The sequence below is a fragment of the Schistocerca americana genome, chromosome 5, assembly GCF_021461395.2.
Source record: "Schistocerca americana isolate TAMUIC-IGC-003095 chromosome 5, iqSchAmer2.1, whole genome shotgun sequence".
NCBI lineage: Eukaryota > Metazoa > Arthropoda > Insecta > Orthoptera > Acrididae > Schistocerca > Schistocerca americana.
This window is the reverse complement of record NC_060123.1, coordinates 116630451-116647880: the sequence shown is the minus strand read 5'-3', so window position 1 is coordinate 116647880 and position 17430 is coordinate 116630451. Positions and strand designations below refer to the sequence as shown.

Genomic DNA, 17430 nt, shown 5'->3' with positions numbered 1-17430 from the left:
CTGCTTCCGGATGCTCTAAACATCGGAGTCTAAAGACGTTGTTCTGACAGCCGGTTCCGGTTTGGGTGTGTTATTCCGTCATTGCATTGGTCATCGGACGTTAGGTAGATTCGGCTAATGATTATTGGTCATACGTTTAAATTATCACTAGTCTGAGCTACCATCTCTTGAAGTGAATGCAACTCTTGGTTGCCCGTCTCATCGCTTGCGAAAGTTTGAGGGACTTTCCCAGGCCTATTCTTGTAGCAACGTCTGCAAACCCCGCCCCCCCCCCCCCACTCTCCTTGGTTTGGTCAGATTTGATGATCACTTTCTTAAATATTTTAGTAAGTGTAATTTCAGGTTGAAGTAGTTTAACTGGTTCTTAAGATTGCTATTCAGGCCTTCAGACGTGAAACAGTTTTAAACTTGCACAATTGGGGCCTTCAGCCGAGAAATAGTTATGAATTTGTTGTCATTAAGGCGTTCTGCAGGGGAACACTTCTGAATTTATTGTCATCTTTTATTGTTGTTGTTTCTAAGTAAAGTGTACGTGAACGAAAAATAAACTTACCAACAGCAACTGATTACGGCCCCTTCTGCAAATGTAACCCGATCCTGCCTCCCTTGGTACCTGGTCTCAAACCAAGTTATTCATTAAAATTTGAGGTCATTTCAGGTGACATAAATATTCTTCTCGGATACTGTCCTAGCCTTCATTTAGCCAAGTTGTGGATGTAACTCTTTTCTCCCTAATACAATGCACCACCTCTTAATCCTTACCTCGAACTACCCAACAACTCTGCGAGAGGCACGGCAAGGCTTACTAGTGCCACGTGACAAAGTGATAGGTAGTATGCAGTACAAATAGGATGTGCTGAAATTGATTTCGTTCCAGATCCCATTGGTGCTACTGGCTGACAAGTTTCGGGGCAGTGCTGATAGCTTGTATGGTGCGTTGCTCAAATTTGGATTGTGACAGCTGGCCAAAGGTGTTGTTGCAGGAAGTAGCACCAGTAAAAATCGGATGTCAGTGAGAAATCTCGGTACCTGACACTTCGCCCTTATGTTAGTACCAGAGGCAGCTGTGAGCAGTGGCAGATTTTTCGTGGTGTTTTTCTGTTCTTTGTTGGCGTACTGGTCCAACTTGTCTTTGTTACAGCGATGGGGGCAGGGGATTGGCCATTCTCATCCGCTGGAGATGTGTTAGAGAAGACAAGGAGTTTGTGAATGACTACCAAGCAGGGTAAACCCTGGAGAGCAGAGGGTAATGGAGCCGTGAGCAGCTTGGAAACAACAATAGTCTTCTGCAACGATCACCATGGGGATGGCCAGCTGTAATGCAGACAGTGTTGACCTGATGTAGCAGTCTGTGACTTCTTGTCAGTGTCAAAGTAGACGATGGCGGCATATAGTGAGGAGGTTTAGTGGAGCACTTAGGTAACAGCAAGACAATGGAAAGCCCAAATGTCCTTTTGTAGGCCAAATTTGCTGTTCTGAGTCAGTGGTAGTTGTCCATAATTGACCGACTAGATTATAGTGTGGTGGTGTGCATTGCGATGTGTAAATCCAGCTTGATTCAGTTGTTGCTGTGTGAAAGCACAGCGAGTCCATGAGGAATTTGATGTCCCTATTTTCAAGTGTTGTGCAGTGAGCGGCCACGATGGCACAGAGTATTTCAGTTTTGACTGTGTAATTGTAAATACATGAAAGCCGTTGTTTGATGCCACTGTCTGCTAGGAAGGGATTTCTTTGTAATTTGCTTACCTGCATTTTCTTGTAATTGGTAAAGCTCTTCTACTTCTGTGTGGTTGAAGTGCCTGTAGGGTGCAGGTATTAGTAGCATAATATTGAGGATAATTGTAATGAGCCTGCCGCTTATGCTGGTCAATTTAGAGCACACTCTTGAAGGTACTGAAGGGAAGATACTAATTTATTCTTTTGCTTGGTGTCTGTTTGTAAAGTGACCAATTGGCTAAAATAATTTCCATGTAACTGTGTAGCCCTTTCATACTGTTATTCTGGGCTGAAGGAAGACTATTTAGCTATGGATGTACTTAAGCGAAGGTTATGTTGTAGGTTGTGTTGCTTGAGGCTTTCCTGGCGGACATGTTGTATATATGGTTCCTGGGCGGGACGTCGGATGTCATAGTGAAAACTCCATAATATTATGTCAGCGCAACTGGCCGACATCTTCAGGTGCGACGAACACACTGGTAAGGAAGGTTTTCTTTTTCTTTATTGTTATTTTAGTCACCTTATACAAAGGTGGGCTGTCAGCAGCATATTACGCTGCTCTTCAGCCGCGAGTGGTACAAGAAATATGACCTAAAGGTGGTACAGATAATACAATAAAAATGGCGGGCAAAAACTGTACATACGAAAAACAATAAAAGTGAAGCCGTTCACACTGGACGAGAAAAAACACTAAAACCCGTTGACACGGCTCACAAAACACGGACGACTGCGACGGCACAGTCTCCATCTCTCCACCCTCCTTACCCTCTCCCATTGTGGCTTCCGCCAGGTCCCCCTCCCTGATGATGTCCTCCTCCCCTCCATCTATCCCTCCTATCAACTTTGATCCTCCCCTCCCTCCTCCTGTCTCTTTTTTTTTTGGGCACCCTCCCTCCCCTCTCTCTCCTTTTCCCCCCTCCCCCCTTCCTCCACCCCTCTTCCCCCAAGCTTCCCCTCCACCTTCCTCCCTTCCCCCTATCTCCCCTGCCTGTGGCATCTCTGCTCTCCCCTCTCCCTCTCCCACCCCCCACCCCCCCCTCCTCTCTTGGCAGGTCCCTGGACTCGCACACGCAGTGGTGGCGTGATGGCAAAAGAACACTGACATAAAACAAAGGCACACACACGAGACACTGATAGCGATGATCACCGGCGCGCGAATGTCCACTGAGCGGGTGCGGGTCCAGGGACCTGCCAAGAGAGGAGGGGGCTGGTGGGGGGTGGGAGAGGGAGAGGGGAGAGCAGAGATGCCACAGGCAGGGGAGATAGGGGGAAGGGAGGATGGTGGAGGGGAAGCTTGGGGGAAGAGGGGTGGAGGAAGGGGGGAGGGGGAAAAGGAGAGAGAGGGGAGGGAGGGTGCCCAAAAAAAAGAGACAGGAAGTGGGAGGGGAGGATCAAAGTTGATAGGAGGGATAGATGGAGGGGAGGAGGACATCATCAGGGAGGGGGACCTGGCGGAAGCCACAATGAGAGAGGGTAAGGAGGGTGGAGAGATGAAGACTGGGTTGGACATGGGAATACAGGCGCAGCAACAGGCGGGGGTGGGAGAGGATGGGTGGGACAAGCGGGTGAGAAGGATCGAGTTTACGGGAGGTGTACATGATGTGTATCCTTTCAAGGAAAAGGAGGAGGTGGGGGAATGGAATGAGGTTGTACAGGATCCGTGTGGGGGAGGGGAGAGGGATGTGATAGGGGAGGCAGAGAGCATGGCATTCAAGGATCTGAAGGGATTTATAAATGGTAGGGGGGCGGAGATCCAGGCCGGATTGGTGTAACAAAGGATAGGGCAGATGAGGGATTTATAGGTGTGGAGTATGGTGGAGGGGTCCAGACCCCACGTACCGCCGGAAAGGAGCTTGAGGAGACAGAGTCGGGAGCGTGCCTTGGCTTGGATTGTCCAGAGATGGGGGATCCAGGAGAGTCGACGGTCGAGGGTGACGCCGAAGTACTTAAGGGTGGGGGTGAGGGCGATAGGATGGCCATAGATGGTTAGTTATAAATCGAGGAGGCGGAAGAAATGGGTGGTTTTGCCTATGATGATCGCCTGGGTTTTGGAGAGATTGACCTTTAGCAGCCACTGGTAGCACCAAGTGGTGAACCGGTCAAGATGGGATTGGAGAAGGTGTTGGGAATGCTGCATTGTGGGGGCAAGGACAAGGAAGGTGGTGTCATCGGCAAACTAGAAAAGGTGGATATGGGGGGGGGGGGTGCCAGTGGCGGCATGTACGCCGTATACAAAAGGTACAGAAGGGGGGAGAGGACGGAGCCTTGGGGCACACCGGCGGAGTGAAAAAAGGTGTAGGAATCCGTGTTATGGATGGTGACGTAGGAAGGACGGTGGGAGAGAAAGGAGCCGATCAGACGGACGTAGTTAATGGGTAGCGCGAAGGTTTGGAGCTTGAAGAGGAGACCGGAATGCCCTATGCGGTCATAGGCACGTTCGAGGTCCAAGGAGAGAAAGATTGCGGAGCGACGGGAATTAAGCTGTTCGGAAAGGAGATGAGTGAGGTGAAGGTCATCGGAAGAGAAAGAATGGCCAAAAGCCACACTGGGTAACGGGAAGGAGGCGGTGGTGGCGGAGTTGCTGGTGGATGCGTTGGGTGAGTATGGATTCCACGACCTTGCTGAAGACTGACGTAAGGGTGATAGGACGGTAGGAGGAGACAGCAGTTGGCGGCTTACCGGGCTTAAGGAACATCAGGATATGGGAGGTTTCCCACAGGTCGGGGCAGTTGCCGGTGCACAGGACTACATTGTAGAGCCAGCCAGGGTGGAGAGGAAAGAGACAGGAGCTTCACGTAGGTGGCGGTAGGTGACACGATCGTGACCAGGAGCGGTGTTGCGTTGTGTGCGGAGTGTAGCAATGAGATCCTGTGTAGTGATAGGGGCATTGAGTTCCGTGTGTGCAATGTTGTCCAAGTACTGGAAACCAGGTGCGAGGGGAGGGACAGAGGTGTCAGTCTGATCGCGGACATCTGGGAAGAGGGAGGAATCGAACTGGGGATCGTCAGTGATGGAAAAGACAAGGTAGGCGGCAAACTGATTGGCCTTACTAAGGGTGTCAGGGAAGGGGTGACCATCATGGAGAAGAGGAGAGTAGCGGAGGGTTTAGTTCTGGTAATTCGACAGAAGGCGGATCAGATCTTTGACGAGTTTACAGGTAGGGTAGCAGTTAAACAGGTGCATGTCTGTCGCCAGTCTCGGCGTTTCTTAGCCGCGAGCAAATTTCGGATGTATCGCTGGAGTTGCCGGTGGCATCGTAGTGTGTCCGGGTCACTTGTGTGGAGGAAGGTTCGGTAGAGACGGCAGGATTCACGGAGGAGGAGGATGGCCTGCGGGGGTAAGGTAGGACAGTGGGGGTGGAGGCCGACAGTAGGGAAGTGGTCCTCCAGACAAGGTTTGCTGGAGAATGGAGGCGGCATGGGTAACATCGTCAGGGTGGTGGTAGGTGAAGGGGTGGCCTTCGACCTGGTGGAGAGGGTATCCCGGTAGGCATTCCATTCGGCACGGGAATAATCATGGACGAACTTCGTGGGAGGGTCATGACGAGGGTCGGGGCGGGGGCGACGACCGTCTGAAATGGTGAGGAGGACAGGGAGATGGTCGCTACCAATGGGCTCCCGGGCATCCACCATTATGCGGCCAAGGAGGTTAGGGGAGGAGAGGATGACATCGGGAGTGGAGTTGGATCCGAGGCGGGTGTGCTGGGGAATGGGGACGAGGTTACCTTGAAGGGAGGAGAGGAACCGATGCCACCGCCGTAACTGGGCGGCGGAACGACTATGGATGTTGAGGTTGGCGGCAATCACGTAGGAGGAGAATGTGGGAGAGGAATATGAAGGGAATAGGGGCATTAGGGCGAACATAGGAGGTGGCGCAGATGACGGTAAGGCCGGAGAAGAAGAGACTAAGGATGAGGTGTTCGGTGGGATTGGGAAGGAGAGGTTGGAACCGAATCGGGATCTGGCGGTGGTTACCAATGGCAACTCCGCCACGCGCAACCGGGAGGGGATTATCGGAGTGGTGAAGGAGGTAGGGCGAAGTGTGGATGGTGTGGTGGGGTTGGAGGTAGGTTTCATTTAGGAGGAAGGCATCCATGCAGTGGGTGGCAAGGGTGTGCAGAAAGAGGTTCTTGTTGGCGTGAAGGGAGCAGATGTTGTTGAAAAGGATACGGTGCTGTCGCGCCATGACAAGGATTTAGACAAGGGTGTCAAGACCGTAGAAGGTGAAATGGGCCTGGTTGAGGGAGTAGGTGGCATACATTTTTAGGTGGATGGTGGAACGGGCGGCATGGTATATCTGTTGGAGGTTATGGGGGTGCTGGAAAGGGTGAACATTTTGGAGGATGATGGTGAGGAATCTGATATGACCTCAGCGGTAGGGGGGGCCGAACGGAATTGCCAGGAGGGGTGGCGGCATCCATGGGGCGAACAGGAATGGTGAGTTCAGGAGTGGTAGGAGGCGGTCGGCCCTTACATTTCTGGGAGTAAGTAGGATGAATGAGGTTACAGGTATTACAGGAGGGCGGGACTGGAGATTGGGGCACTGCCATAAGAAATGGGCTTGCTTACAGTGTGGGCAGGTGGGGGCCTCGCGCCACTCAGATGTCGGGTGTGCATTATACCGCAAGCACCTCTGGCAGTGGAGGGTTTGAGGAGGGGAACGGTAGGGATCAACTTGGTAGCGTTGGTGAAAGAGAAGGGCACCTTCCTTCAGGAGATGGTCTACAGAAGGGACGTGTTCAGTAAATACCCGCATAAGGTGGGTGGGGCCAACAGAGTTGTGCATACGGCGAAGTGCACGCACCTCCAGATGGGGATGCGCCTTGAGCTCCGCCAACACCTCCTCCTCCGATATCGTTGGACTAAGCCGAGTGATCACGGTGGTGAGGGTTAGTGGGCAAGGCGGGGGTTGGTGATGGCGGGAGGGAGGCGTGGATGGGGCAGGAGTGAGGGAGGCATTAGGGCCAAAGCAAGTGATGGGGATACGGTAAGGATATCAATGTGAAGGGTAGGGCTGGAGGAGGAGATAAGGACGAAGTCATGGCGAGGCGTGAGGAGGGAGGTGGGGGCACTGTGAAAGCAATGGCGAATGAAGTGGGTAAGGTTCCGGGCATCAAAAAGGGAGGGATCAGGACTGGAGAGTAACTAGCAGTAAGAGGAGTGGGAAGAGGTAGAGGAGGGCACAGGGACAGGCAGGTAGACATCCATGGCATCATGGGCAGGGGAAGGGGGACGAGGTGGAGCCTTTTTAGGTGCACAGGAGGAAGGGGAGCCACTGGGGTGTTTGACGGCGGCGGAGGAGGTGTGGAGGACGGGAGAAACAGGAAGGTGGCTTGGATTGGCTGGTCCCGGTGCTGGAGTCAGCGCCGGGGATGGTGAGGGCGAAGGCGATGGCGACGGCAATGATGAAGACGATGAAGAAGGTGAAGGGGAGAGTTGAGTGTGGGCTGTGGCCCTACAGGCGACCACCCTAGTGAGCGCCGCGGAAATGAAAGGAGCAGAGGGAGGGAGTGGAGGGAAGGGATTAGAGGAGGGGTGGGAGGGAGGAGCTGCGGATGAGGCGACAAAAAGTGGGGGAGATGGGAGAGTGAGGAGTGGTGGGATGAACTGAGGGGGAGGGGATTGGGCACACCACGTGATTGTGATGGCAGTGGTGAAGAGAGATGTGTAGATGATGGCAGTGGTAGTGGCTGTAGTAGTGGTGGTGGGTGTCGACATTGTGAAAAAGAGAAAGACAGACAGGACAAAAGGACAGTGGCAAACAAGGGACGGGTAAGATGACGAAAACAGAAGAAAAAGGATGGAGAGGCGTCGAAGAAGACTGGTGCTGAGCCCCACTCTGCTGCTGCTGGCTGGCCGGTGGAGACGACGCTGCTGCTGGCTGCTGGCTGATGGATGCTGGCTGCTGGCTGCTGGGACCACTGCTGGCTGCTGGCTGGAACCACTGCTGGCAGCTGTCCGGGACCACCGCTGGCTGCTGGCCGGGACCACTGCTGGCCTCTGGCCGGGACGGCTGCTGGCTGCTGGCCGGGACCACTGCTGGCTGCTGGCCGGGACCGCTGCTGGCTGCTGACGGGACCTCTGCTGGCTGCTGGCTGGAACCGCTGCCGGCTGCTGGCCGGGACCACTGCCGGTTGCTGGCCGGGACCACTGCCAGTTGCTGGCTGGGACCACAGCTGGCTGCCGGCCGTGACTGCTGCTGCCTGCTGGCCGGGACCGCTGCTGGCTGCTGGCCAGGACTGCTGCTGGCCACTGGCCGGGACCGCTGCTGGCTGCTGGCTGGGACCGCTGCTGGCTGCTGGCCGGGACTGCTGCTGGCTGCTGGCCAGAACCTCTGCTGGCTGCTGGCCGGGACCGCTGCTGACTGCTGGGCAGGACTGTTGCTGGCTACTGGCCACGACCACTGCTGGCCTCTGGCCGGGACCGCTGCTGGCTGATGGCCGGGCCCACTGCTAGCTGCTGGCGGGGACCGCTGCTGGCTGCTGGCCAGAACCGCTGCTGGCTGCTGGCCGGGACCACTGCTGGCAGCTGACTGGGACCACTGCTGGCTGCTGGCCAGAACCATTGCTGGCTGCTGGCCGGGACCACTACTGGCTGCCGGCCGTGACTGCTGCTGCCTGCTGGCCGGGACCGCTGCTGGCTGCTGGCCAGGACTGCTGCTGGCTGCTGGCTGGAACCACTGCTGGCAGCTGCCCGGTACCACTGCTGGCTGCTGGCCGGGACCACTGTTGGCCTCTGGCCGAAACCGCTGTTGGCTGCTGGCCGGGACCGCTGCTGGCTGCTGGCCGGGACCGCTGCTGGCTGCTGACGGGACCGCTGCAAGCTGCTGCCTGGAACCGCTGCCGGCAGCTGGCCGGGACCACTGCCGGTTGCTGGCCGGGACCACTGCCGGTTGCTGGCTGGGACCACAGCTGGCTGCCGGCCGTGACTGCTGCTGCCTGCTTCCCGGGACCGCTGCTGGCTGCTGGCCAGGACTGCTGCTGCCCGCTGGCCGGGACCGCTGCTGGCTGCTGGCTGGGACCGCTGCTGGCTGCTGGCCGGGACTGCTTCTGGCTACTGGCCATGACCACTGCTGGCCTCTGGCCGGGACCGCTGCTGGCTGATGGCCGGGACCGCTGCTGGCTGCTGGCGGGGACCGCAGCTGGCTGCTGGCCCAAACCGCTGCTGGCTGCTGGCCGGGACCACTGCTGGCTGCTGACTGGGACCGCTGCTGGCTGCTGGCCAGAACCACTGCTGGCTGCTGGCCGGGACTGCTGCTGACTGCTGGCCGGGACTGCTGCTGGCTACTGGCCACGACCACTGCTGGCCTCTGGCCGGGACCGCTGCTGGCTGATGGCCGGGCCTGCTGCTGGCTGCTGGCGGGGACCGCTGCTGGCTGCTGGCCAGAACCGCTGCTGGCTGCTGGCCGGGACCACTGCTGGCAGCTGACTGGGACCGCTGCTGGCTGCTGGCCAGAACCATTGCTGGCTGCTGGCCGGGACCACTGCTGGCTGCTGACCGGCAGTGCTGCTGGCTGCTGACCAAGACCGCTGCTGGCCTCTGGCAGGACCAATGCTGGCTGCAGGCCGGGACCGCTGCTGGCTGCTGGCCAGGACCGCTGCTTGCCTCTTGCCGGGACCGCTTCTGGCTGCTGCCAGAGACCGCTGCTGGCTACTGGCTAGGACCGCTGCTGGCAGCTGGCCGGGACCACTGCTGGCTGCTGCCAATGACCACCTAGCTGCTGCCAGGCACCACTGCTGGCCTCTGGCTGGGACCGCTGCTGGTCGTTGGCCATGACCGCTGCTCGCTGCTTGCCGGGACCGCTGCTGACTGCTGACCAAGACCGCTCCTGGCCTCTGGCAGGGACCGCTGCTGGCTGCAGGCCGGGACCGCTGCTGGCTGCTGGCCAGGACTGCAGCTGGCTGCTGGTCAGGACTGCTGCTGGCTGCTGGCCGGGACCGCTGCTGGCTGCTGGCCAGGACCGCTGCTTGCCTCTTGCCGGGACCGCTTCTGGCTGCTGCCAGAGACCGCTGCTGGCTACTGGCTAGGACCGCTGCTGGCAGCTGGCCAGGACCACTGCTGGCTGCTGCCAATGACCACCTAGCTGCTGCCAGGCACCACTGCTGGCCTCTGGCTGGGACCGCTGCTGGTCGTTGGCCATGACCGCTGCTGGCTGCTTGCCGGGACCGCTGCTGACTGCTGGGCGGGACTGTTGCTGACTACTGGCCACGACCACTGCTGGCCTCTGGCCGGGACCGCTGCTGGCTGATGGCCGGGCCCACTGCTGGCTGCTGGCGGGGACCGCTGCTGGCTGCTGGTCAGAACCGCTGCTGGCTGCTGGCCGGGACCACTGCTGGCAGCTGACTGGGACCACTGCTGGCTGCTGACCGGGACTGCTGCTGGCCAGAACCGCTGCTGGCCTCTGCCCGGGACCACTGCCGGTTGCTGGCTGGGACCACCGCTGGCTGCCGGCTGTGACTGCTGCTGCCTGCTGGCCGGGACCGCTGCTGGCTGCTGGCCAGGACTGCTGCTGGCTGCTGGCTGGAACCACTGCTGGCAGCTGCCCAGTACCACTGCTGGCTGCTGGCCGGGACCACTGCAGGCCTCTGGCCGGGACCGCTGCTGGCTGCTGGCCGGGACCGCTGCTGGCTGCTGGCCGGGACCGCTGCTGGCTGCTGACGGGAGCGCTGATGGCTGCTGGCAGGAACCGCTGCCGGCAGCTGGCCGGGACCACTGCCGGTTGCTGGCCGGGACCACTGCCGGTTGCTGGCTGGGACCACAGTTAGCTGCCGGCCGTGACTGCTGCTGCCTGCTTCCCGGGACCGCTGCTGGCTGCTGGTTAGGACTGCTGATGGCCGCTGGCCGGGACCGCTGCTGGCTGCTGGCCGGGACCGCTGCTGGCTGCTGGCCGGGACTGCTGCTGGCTACTGGCCATGACCACTGCTGGCCTCTGGCCGGGACCGCTGCTGGCTGTTGGCCCGGACCGCTGCTGGCTGCTGGCAGGGACCGCAGCTGGCTGCTGGCCAGAACCGCTGCTGGCTGCTGGCCGGGACCAGTGCTAGCTGCTGACTGGGACCGCTGCTGGCTGCTGGCCAGAACCACTGCTGGCTGCTGGCCGGGACCGCTGCTGACTGCTGGCCGGGACTGCTGCTGGCTACTGGACACGACCACTGCTGGCCTCTGGCCGGGACCGCTGCTGGCTGATGGCCGGGCCCACTGCTGGCTGCTGGCGGGGACCGCTGCTGGCTGCTGGCCAGAACCGCTGCTGGCTGCTGGCCGGGACCACTGCTGGCTGCTGACCAGGACTGCTGCTGGCTGCTGGCCAGGACCGCTGCTTGCCTCCGGCGGGGACCACTGCCGGTTGCTGGCTGGGACCACTGCCGGTTGCTGGCTGGGACCACCGCTGGCTGCCGGCCGTGACTGCTGCTGCCTGCTGGCCGGGACCGCTGCTGGCTGCTGGGCAGGACTGCTGCTGGCCGCGGCCGGGACCACTGCTGGCTGCTGGCCGGGACCGCTGCTGGCTGCTGGCCGGGACTGCTGCTGGCTACAGGCCATGACCACTGCTGGTCTCTGGCCGGGACCGCTGCTGGCTGATGGCCGGGCCCGCTGCTGGCTGATGGCCGGGCCCGCTGCTGGCTGCTGGCCAGAACCGCTGCTGGCTGCTGGCCGGGACCACTGCTGGCAGCTGACTGGGACCGCTGCTGGCTGCTGGCCAGAACCATTGCTGGCTGCTGGCCGGGACCACTGCTGGCTGCTGACCGGAACTGCTGCTGGCTGCTGGCCAAGACCGCTACTGGTCTCCGGCAGGGACCGCTGCTGGCTGCAGGCCAGGACCGCTGCTGGCTGCTGGCCAGGACCGCAGCTGGCTGCTGGTCAGGACTGCTGCTGGCTGCTGGCCGGGACCGCTGCTGGCTGCTGGCCAGGACCGCTACTTCCCTCTTGCCGGGACCGCTTCTGGCTGCTGCGCGAGACCGCTGCTGGCTACTGGCTAGGACCGCTGCTGGCTGCTGGCCGGGACCACTGCTGGCTGCTGCCAATGACCACCCAGCTGCTGCCAGGGACCACTGCTGGCCTCTGGCTGGGACCGCTGCTGGTCGTTGGCCGTGACCGCTACTGGCCTCTGGCCGGGAGTGCTGCAGGCTGCTGGCCGGGACTGCTGCTGGCTGCTTGTCGGGACCACAGCTGTCCTCTGGCTGGGATCGATGCTGGCTGCTGGCCGGTACCGCTGCTGGCTGCTAGCCGAGAACGGTGCTGGTGGGGACCGCTGCTGGCTGCAGACTGGGATCGCTGCTGGCAGCTGGCTGCTGGCTGCGGGCTGGGGCAGCTGCTGGCTGCTGGCTGCTGGCTGGGACCGCTGCTGGCTGCTGGCGGGGACCATGCATGGGGGCTTAATTAATTGTCATTATGCAAATAATTTTAATTTTCAGTTGCTCTCTGTTCGGTTACGCAGTCTCGTAACCGGTTGGCCCTGACTGGTATTTGAACGCAATCTGACTGCATAGAATAACAACAAATAACGAAAGAAAACTTCCGTTAACACAGTTAATTAATTAAGTCCCCAGCAACTATAAAACCTACGAAACAACAAAACACAACTGTAACTGTTCTGTGTTCAAATGGCTCTGAGCGCTATGGGACTCAACTGCTGAGGTCATTAGTCCCCTAGCACTAGTTAAACCTAACTAACCTAAGGACATCACAAACATTCATGCCCAAGGAAGGATTCGAACCTGCAACCGTAGTGGTCTTGCAGTTCCAGACTGCAGCGCCTTTAACCACACGGCCACTTCGGCCGGCACTGTTCTGTGTGTGGAAGTGTGATTCAACGTACACATCTGGCACGGATCCTCCTCAATAAGACCAGATATTTTAAACACCATTTATACTGAAGTAATTAATAATACTATAATTACACATAGAAACCAGAAACACGGTCTAATACAAGAACACGAGCCAGATGCTTTGTTGACTGATCCTGTGTCCAAGAGGCATTATTGTTTATGACATTGAAATAATAAAAAAAGGAATTTTTTTACCGTCATATATATTGACGAAAAGCACATTACAGCATCCCTATTCCAACAACATCTGCTGTCCAGCACATCAAAACAATATGACAACATCTGAACAAGCACTCTCCATGGGAACCTCTCAACAACGACTCACCACTGCTACATCTCAACAAGCACTCGCCACCAAGACTTCTCGATAAGAACTCTCCACTACCACATCTCAACAAACACTGCCTACTGCTACTTCTCAATAAGCACTGCCAGTGGAGGCGGCGGAATATTACTCTTTGGCGCAATCTCTGGCGCTGTGGCTCAGTGTAGCCACCTTTCATATGCCCCTCCTCCACGGGCCAGAATTTGATGGTATTTTTACCAGCATTGGTGGTGAAAATGCCACCAAATTCGTCAAAAAAAAAAACCACAAACAAAGATAAAAGGTAATATTAATAATTAAGTATCACATAACTATATAAAATTTTGGCGTTGCACTGATCCTTCAATAACCTAATATATAAAATACAGTAAGGAATACAAATGCATTCATACATGTGATTTTACATAATAGTTTACCGAAGTATCATTCAATCAATGGCACCAGCAATGTCAAATATGTGTAGGTAAGAGTCTCATAACATTTCATAAACAGTAAATACACAAAAAATCAGTTTATACAAATATTCACATAAAGACTTGTCAATATATCAACAAACAAGTAATTGACAGTTCCAGCAGTAACACCCAGCAATGTTGAACAGGTCCAGTCACCAACAAGTGACATCATTCAGTAGAAGCAGTTCCATCAGTGGCACCCAGCAATGTTGAACAGGTGCAGACAGCAAGAAGTAACATTAAGTCAGTAGAAGCAGTTCCATCAGTGACACACAGCAATGTTGAGCAGGTGCAGACACCAACAAGTGACATCATCTCAGTAGAAGCAGTTCCATCAGTGGCACCCAGCAATGTTGAACAGGTGCAGGTAACAGTCCATAATATTCACTATCACTAATTAAATAGTTCATCAGAGTTCATTAGCAGAAATTAAATATTTCCAAGTGACACACATCAATGTTGAATAGGTGCAAGCACGAACAACAGTTTGAATGCACACAAAATTGCTTTTACAAAATTATTCTCAATGCTCTTACACTAAACATACAAATAATAATAAACACACAAATGATATCAGATAATATGCATATTAACTTTTACAATACACAAATAACAGTAAACCTATAATATTTACGGGTCTCAGTGCAAGCCACAACAAACAAGAAAAATAATATTTAGGAGATAGGTCGGTACCAATTATTTGGGATTAGGAAAGGAAAACACACAAAACACACTCACTCATCTTTATCCACATTAAGTACTACTGTGTAACTGAATAGTGTTAATTGTGTAAATGCAATTCTGTCAAAATTTGATGTTCAACATGTGTATTAAGTAGTAGTGGCAACAGTGTATAACAGTCAATAACAGTTAGTCAACGTCATAGTCATCATGTCAAGACCAATGTTTGCCAAGCCAAATGAAAAAGTACGGTTGCTGAACAACTGTCAGTGTGCCAGGATATGCAATTACTTCCTCTCTCCAAAAAAAAATATATACTGCTTAGTGATTTAACAAAAAGTGTGTGTAGACAATCTTCCTTCCACTTGAGTGTTCTAGTCTGCCAACTTCATCTTCCTTGTTCCATATAGACCAACAACACAAAAAATGCTCCTCACTTACTTCACCTCTTATCCACCAAAACTCCAATAATCATCAGCATCACATAATCTTAATACTTCAATAATACCTCTTACGTCGATACATATAAAGCTTATCATCAATATCATTTACCTTACCTCTTGTCCACCAAAACTCCAATAATCATCAACTTCACACAATCTCAATACCTCAATAATACCTCTTCAATACGTCGACACATATAAACCTTATCGCCAATTTCATTTCACTTCCATAACAACTCATTTCTCTAGTCAGTCTCCTCGAACAAGTACAGATAAAAACCTAGTGCAAACTTCAATTCATCAACCCATACAATCTGAAGACACAATGTCCACACACAACCTCTGTGTAATCCATCTGACCCATACCTTCTACTCATTATGAATTATACAATACATTTCGGTTACCTTGTCCATCAGTAAATAAAATAAATGCATACATGACCTCTAACAGCCTTTAGTTTGAATAACTTTCAGTAAGTAAGTACGAGTACGGAGTGTGGATGATCATAATATTTCACAGTGTGTACACCACTTCAAGAATCATGGCAAAAACAGAAGCAAACATGTGGAGTTTTTCTTGTGTCAAGTGTCACTTACTATTTCAATTGCTCACGAAGAATGCAGTGTAATAACTGTCAATGGTCTAAACCTAGTGTTGGTATTTCATGTCGTTAGCTTCCTTCCTATTAGCATAAATTTATACAACTTCCATAAAGCCTCCTGCGCATGTGACTGCAATGAAGTTTCTTGTACCAAACTCGTTCGTCGAATTATAGCAGTTCATTTTCTTATCTTAAAAATATAAGGCATTGAGCGTAACCAAAACATGCAATAGCGAGTAAATATACCAGTGGAGAACAGAATGTCAACAAGTGGATGCAGCACAATTCCTACAACGAGGCTCTGCCAAGCGAACAATCTATAATTAATACCATAATGTAACCTAAACTCTATGTTCTTACACTGGACATCAGCATTGCTATATTCTAAATTGAAGAGTAGTTATGACAACAAAACAAAAATGTGTAAATATGCAATCCATACGCAAAGCAGCAAATATGTATCTTACATAATGAAAAGGTCATTAGCATCATATCAGCATAAGCAAATAAATGTTCATATGTAATCTTAATAAGTTAACATGAAGGCGCAAGCAGATAAATCACAAAGTATAATTTACATACCTAACCGTATCAGCACAACTAATCAGGTGACAATTATAATTTAAATAAATAAGCACAGCAGGCACATAATAAAAAAAAGTGACATCAGTGAAAAAACAGTGCAGCCAAGCGATGCATAATATACACAAGTAACAACCCTGTTCATTAATCAATCATTGTCAAAATCAGTTAATGTAAGCAAGCACGTCGCTTCACAAGTAAATTCATAGAACATAAAATTTAGCACAAAGTATAAATCACGTAATAGCGAGCAGTAAATTACGTCTAAAGTACGTACCTAAGTGGAAATATGTTACCTGAAAAATAAACTCAATTAACAGTTACCTTTTTGGTTTATTACTTTTTTCTTTGAAATTACATTCTTCCTGAAATTTTCTCCATAGCAAGTTCTCTTAACGTCGGAGACACACAGAATTTACCTTATGGTCTTAAATATTTTATACAATCGTATCCTGAAAAATACTGAACTTTAATAACACAATTTATCAAGTCACTATAGCTTTATACTGAATTTAATCGTAGAAATTAGACTGTGTATTTGTTTACGGCTGTCAGAGCATTCGCACTGAGCGCTCGATCAGCTGTAGGCGCGTGACGTGGGAAGTGATTGTTTGCGGTCAACGACTGCCTTGTGCGGCGCGCAGACTTGACTGTTGCTTTGAGTATGTGCCGCCGCCAAAACACAGCGCGGTATCCTTGTACTCTCCGTGTGTTTACGTATAACTGTTGGTCTCCGGAAAGTATATCATTCCACAAAAATTTTAACGTTAGATGTATGATGTACTCCCTTAGAGCGTCGAGATTTAAGAGTTTCTACTTCGACAGTGTTATCATGAATAATTTTGCGAACTCTATATGGACCGTTATAAAGCAGAAAAAATTTGCGACACAAGCCTTTTCCTTTGTGAGACAAACGATGTGACTTAATTAAAACCTTTGGACCAACTGACAAGGTTCATAAACGACCAGGACGTTTAGCTGATTTCTCTCTTCTAGCAGCCGCAGACGCAATATTTTGTAGAGCCAGGTTGACAACTTCAGAATGTCGCAGTTTCCGCGAAGGCGGAAAAGGAAAGATTTAAGAAATGCGATTTGTCGGTGCTTTATTTTTTAATATCAATATCGGCGGTAAATAAGTTGTATCATTAGGGAGTTCATTCAGAATGTTTTGGAAAATATGAAGATACTGATCCCAAGTTCTCTGATTCTGATGACAATTAAGTCGACACAATTTATTGATTTCCTTCATCCGTCTCTCTGAAGCGTTAGATTGAGGGTGAAAATGTGAAATGAAGATTGGTACGAAGCCAAATTTTAGAGCGAAACTGTGATCCACTATCTGATACAACCTTATCAACATGACCCAATTCTTTATGAAAATGTTTGATGAAAGCGTCAGATACTGAACGAGCTGTTGCTTTGCGTAAAGGTGCAAAACACACATATTTTGATGTCAGTTCCACTGCTACCAAAATGTACGCAAAACCATTAGTAGATTGAACCACTGGACCGAACAAATCGACTGCAGCCATCTCCTTTAATTTCACTGGAATTATAGGAAATAACGGTGCTCTGTGAGAAATAGTTGGCGGCTTAGCCTTTTGACATAATTTGCATTTGGCAAGAACAGATCGGCAATAGTTTTCTGCACTACAACGCCGTTTTCTTCCATCTCTTGAAATAAGTGCGCACCTAGGCCTTTGTATGATGAGTCTGTCGCCAAACAAAAATCTTTAGATAAATCCAGATGTGAAAGAAGTGGAGCAGCAACTAAAGCATCACGGAGTTGTTCAAATTCTGATTGAGC

At 52.7% G+C, this 17430-nt stretch overlaps 2 protein-coding genes across 2 annotated transcripts; both read right to left on the bottom strand.

The window, feature by feature from the left end:
• Window positions 1–2887: 2887 nt before the first annotated feature.
• On the bottom strand, window positions 2888–7584 carry LOC124616227 (the record flags this gene model as incomplete). The annotated part of the gene is made up of 2 exons (XM_047144530.1): window positions 2888–2953; window positions 7537–7584. Coding segments are annotated over 2 exons (114 nt in total), but the record flags the coding sequence as incomplete, so codon positions are not given.
• Window positions 7585–9372: 1788 nt separating this feature from the next.
• On the bottom strand, window positions 9373–11416 carry LOC124616226 (transcriptional regulatory protein AlgP-like). Its single transcript, XM_047144529.1, has 2 exons — window positions 10853–11416; window positions 9373–9570 (listed from the first exon to the last, which is right to left on the bottom strand). The coding sequence occupies exons 1-2, from the start codon at window positions 11414–11416 to the stop codon at window positions 9373–9375; spliced, it is 762 nt and encodes a 253-aa protein (XP_047000485.1).
• Window positions 11417–17430: the final 6014 nt, after the last annotated feature.